General features: G+C 41.5%; 1 protein-coding gene across 1 annotated transcript; it reads left to right on the forward strand.

The window, feature by feature from the left end:
- The first annotated feature begins 950 nt into the window (after nt 1-950).
- barhl2 (BarH-like homeobox 2) lies at nt 951-4,069 on the forward strand. The gene is made up of 3 exons (XM_042484025.1): nt 951-1,544; nt 2,225-2,450; nt 3,604-4,069. The coding sequence occupies exons 1-3, from the start codon at nt 992-994 to the stop codon at nt 3,914-3,916; spliced, it is 1,092 nt and encodes a 363-aa protein (XP_042339959.1). The 5' UTR covers nt 951-991; the 3' UTR covers nt 3,917-4,069.
- Nucleotides 4,070-5,114: the final 1,045 nt, after the last annotated feature.

Consider the following 5,114-nt stretch of genomic DNA (forward strand, 5'->3'; position numbering starts at 1 on the left):
ACTCCTCCCCATTCCTAAATATGTCGACCTCGCGGCTTTTAGAATATATATCCATAAAGATAGATGCGTGACACAGTACTGCTAACGCATCTCAGGATGGCCTCGTGCTCACATTTATTTATTTTCAGTCAAAACCAGTTCTGAAATGGAAAAATTTAAAAACATGGCAACAGTTGCGCCTTTTAGCCACAGCTTTTACGCATAAAGTTTAGCAATACATTTTAAAAAGTCAATGAATTATGTAAGAAATTAAATTAATTTCATCCTACCATAGTGCTGGAGCTGCTGTGGATTTCTCGCTTTTAGTTGGACTTTTTCAATTTAATTTTCTTTTATTATTTTTTCTCTTCTTTCTGCAGTCGCAGCTTCACATAAAACTGTTTTGGCCTTAAAGCACTCATGTTTTTTTCCTGTTTTTTTTTTAAAGAGCTATCCCAGAATTAAACTCAACTCAATGGCTGGCTTGAACTGTCTAGATAAAGAAACAACTCACTGATTGGTGAGGTGCCGGAGCCGGTCAGGATGTGAGCCAATGGCAGCGGCGGAAGGTGGGGAGGAGGGGGGGTGGATGGAGAGAAAAGGCGTCGAGTGTTTATTATAAAGGAGAAAATATTAATTCCCCCTCGCCGTGGGCCGTGACGTCAGTATAGGAAGTCATTGTAGAGCAACACTGGAGCGATTAGCAGCAAAAAGGGGGAGCCTGATGTCGAGGAGTCAGCCCTATGTATATCTCTCTATACGCCTCAACTTTTAACACAAAGTTCAATATCCAAACACAAAAAGCGACGTGGACTACGCAGACCCACACTTTGCTTTTGCGCATTTTCCCTGAATGTCTTGGAGCCGCTTGGATTTTCTCTCTCTCCTGGGTTTATTTCTCAACTGTTTTTAATTTTTTTTCTGCAACTCCGAGTTAATTTTGCTGACTTTTTCTCGTGGAGGAGAAGCGTCTGCACTGTTGTTATGAAGACTTCATCACTCCTTTCTTAATATGGAAGGATCCAGCGGGTCGAGTTTTGGGATAGACACTATTTTATCCAGCGCTTCTAACTCTGGCAACCCCGTGCTCATGAACGGAGATTTCCGGCTCGGCGACAGCAGGACAGCGGATTTCAGGAGCCAGGCAACCCCTTCACCATGCTCGGAGATAGACACTGTGGGAACAGCCCCTTCGTCCCCCATCTCGGTCACCATGGAGCACGCCGGCGATCCGCATCTGGTCCAGGACAGCCTTCAGCATCACCACCATCACCACAACCAGCCGCAGAGTTTGCCGCTGTCGCCTCAGCAGCAGCAGCCGCTCGGCGGGGCCGGCTGCGCCCCGAGGACAGCCACCTCTTCGTTTTTAATCAAAGACATTTTGGGCGACAGTAAACCGCTGGCAGCCTGCGCACCTTACAGCACCAGTGTATCCTCACCGCATCACACGCCAAAACCAGAAAGTGCCACGGCTCCGGACGGCTTCAGGCCCAAGTTGGAACAAGACGAAAACAGAGGCAAGTTGGACAAAAGAGACGACATTCAGAGTGAAATGAAATGCAACGGTAAGAGCCCCAAAAAAGATCATTTATCCTAGAAAAAAAAATCGCTTTTTAGATTCGCGTTTTCTTTTTGCGTAAAATGTAGTTGAGGTGGCTACAAAATAGCCAAAGAGGAGGAATTCACCAAAAATAAATCAGTGAGCTAAAAATAATTCTGTTGATAATGAAAAAAATAACTGTCTGATTCTTTGTCTGACTTCCAGCTTCCTTTATTAGTCTAATAGATGTGAAAACAGATGTAAGCCTGGTGATTTTCCCCGTGCGCGAGGCCTCCCTAGTGGGTCAATTAGAGAGATTATTGTTCTTCCTAGAGGGGGGATCACGGTGCACTGGAAACCAGCTACAAATAGAGATGGATTGACATATTGATTTCTCGTTTTCTGAAGGAAAAGAACTAAAAAACTTCAGGTGACAAATACACACACATTCTCTTTTTTTGTGCCACACGTGTGTGTGTGAGTGTGTGTTAGTGAGGGAGAGAGAGCACTTGGAGCGATAAGAGTTGGTGAAAGTTTGACTGGAGGCGTGGAGGCTGAGCGCGCACCTGCGTGAGGTTATTTTTGGTAGTTTTAACGGGCTCTGCGTTGAGAGGAAGAATATGTGTAATTTTGGACATTTTTTATAAAGTGGAGATTTTTTCTGCAGCGAAGGCCTAATTGTTGATGTCTCACCTCTGTGTTCAGGGACTAAAGAAGAAGGCGACCGGGAAATCTCCAGTAGCAGAGACAGTCCACCGATGCGCACGAAAAAGCCTCGTAAAGCACGGACAGCCTTTACCGACCACCAGCTCAACCAGCTGGAGAGGAGCTTCGAGCGACAAAAATACCTCAGCGTGCAGGACCGCATGGACCTGGCCGCGGCTCTCAACCTGACGGACACACAAGTCAAGACCTGGTACCAAAACAGACGGTGGGTACCGCAGCATCCCTGAAGGGCAGACACAACAAACCCAGACATAACAATCTGCAACAACACAGCCTGGAAAATACAAATAAAAAACTAAAAAATGTACAGAAATAATCCGAGTCAGTTAGTATCAAAACCAACCGGAACCAAATTGGGATTTTTCATCATTTAAAAAAAATTTTAAATTTTTATAATCCTTGTCATAAAATCACTTTCCAAACCTTTGATGCTCCACTCATTTTTGTCTCTAGAATATTTATATATATATATATATATATATATATATATATAATATATATATTTTTATTTAAGAAACACTTAATGCAGCTGAATAATTTTTGTCAGTCAGTTTATTGTACATGTTTGATAGGCCTTTATTTTGATAACACTTGCACTTCTAATTCATGTAAATTCAGTGCATGAATACACAGAGGCACATAATTCATAACTTTTAATTCTAATTGCTCGGAAGGCACGATCATTTTTTGCATTCTTATTTTCAAGAAAAAAACTATTTAAGAAAATATGAGCATATTATTTACTAAATGCATTTAAACACATTCCAGTCGTGACAAATCTAATTTAATGCATTTCTCGTGTCACATTTGAGGTGTATTTTTTGCAGAAGAAATTGTTTTGAAAATGAAAAATGTTGTGAATTTCTGCATGCTGGCACTTTCTGGTTTGCATCTTCTCTGTGCTCATTGCCTGCAATATATTTAAAGAATTAATCGGTTCATGATTGTAGATGTCACGAAATATATTTCTTGAAATATATATTTTGTTAAAAGCATAATTTACCTCATTGGTATAATTGCTAAAAATAAGTTTAAAAAAATACATTGTCGCGCTCAAAGCTTCTTTTAAAATTCTATAACTTTTATTTTACCCGCGACTCTTCAAAATAAAGGTGTTCTTGTTTATTATAAGGCTTATATTTATTGTTCTTGTGCAGATGTGAGAAAAGTATTATAAGTTTGCACCAATCGGATAGATATTTTCTTTCTCTTTCTTTCTCTCCTAATTAAACCTTAGCCATAATTTGGTGCCTGCAATAATTAGGCCCGTGCATACCAATTAAGGGGCCGTTTGGGGAATTAGCGCGAGAGCGAGCTGATTAAATAATTCATCTGTTGTATTTTGATCTGATTTCCAGGACGAAGTGGAAGAGGCAAACGGCGGTCGGATTGGAGCTGCTGGCTGAAGCAGGAAACTACTCGGCCTTACAGAGAATGTTCCCGTCGCCCTATTTCTACCACCCGAGCCTGCTGGGCACCGTGGACAGCACGACGGCCGCCGCGGCCGCCGCAGCCATGTACAGCAGCATGTACCGGACTCCTACCGCGCCGCATCCCAGCCTCCAGAGACCTCTGGTCCCGAGGGTGCTCATTCATGGCCTTGGGCCGGGGGGGCAGCCGGCACTAAACCCCCTGTCTAACCCCATGCCCGGCACGCCGCACCCGCGATAAAAACTCCAGAACAAGACGAGAAAAACGAGCAGAAAGCTGCTTTGTGATGTGAGTAACTGCATCGGAGCCGCACTGCAGGACTTTGTTCTCCCCCCCAAAAAAAGACACATTTAAAGACATTTTACAAAAAGGAGGTATTTAATATAGGCGCAGATAGCCTAAAAAAGCCCAGTCCGAAAGACTCTGCGTCCGGGCCGGGACAGACCACCACCAAGGACTGCTCATGTCTGATTGTTTGTTTGTTTGTCTTTTGTACAAATACACTTACATTAGCAAATAAACTTATAAAGTTTATTAGATGGAGAAGAACGGAATGAATAAAGAAGTAATGATACTAATCGAATCTGCAGACGCCTCAATTCAAACTGGAGTTTAAATTATTTTTTTTGCGCAAAATTACATAGAAAAAATCATCAATAACAGATCATTGATTATAACGCGGAGGATTTCTCTAAATAGCGTCATAGCATTTACATTTTTTATATTATAAAAATAGCCATTTTGTTATTTTATTATGAGAAAATAATTTAGTATACACATTAGTTGTAATAATTATAGTGGTGTCAACCACTCAACCTCAACTCACCCTTTTTTGATCTTGACATAATTTTTTATGACACAAATGGATCATCCTAAATAATTAGTTATAGGAGCATATGGTGGTCAAATTGCAAGATATTTAATTTAGTTTCAAACTCACCGACCGGGAGGTCACCTTCCACGCCTTTTATATTTATGTTTACCAGCACATATACATATGGATGCGCAGCAGCTGATTGGTGGTGGGATGAATGGTTTTGATGAGTCGGGGTATACTGGGAATGTGGCCTTGGCTTAGCAGCTGTTCCCTGGGAGCACAGCAGACAATAAGCCTGAATTTCTCAGCGTGAGCGATCAGGCAGCAGAAGAAGCCTGCAAGAAAAAAAAAGAGAAGCTGCTGATAATCTGCTCATTCTCAATAACCAATAGGCGTTAGTGAACTTGTTTCAGGAAGTTTGGAGGGGGAAATAATCTCTATTGATCTTAATGCACATTGTGGTGTTTTTCAGTGTCACATTAATTTTTGCATCACTCCGTCATTTGCATTTTTTTTTTTTTGCATCATCCTGCTTTGGCATCTTTTTAGTATTCTGTTTTTTAAATATTTTGCAGTGATAGTGCGCATTAAATGATCCTGCGTTTCGCTGTTGCGGTAAAA

Source organism: Plectropomus leopardus, chromosome 3 (genome assembly GCF_008729295.1).
Source record: "Plectropomus leopardus isolate mb chromosome 3, YSFRI_Pleo_2.0, whole genome shotgun sequence".
In the NCBI taxonomy this organism is placed as follows: Eukaryota; Metazoa; Chordata; class Actinopteri; order Perciformes; family Serranidae; genus Plectropomus; species Plectropomus leopardus.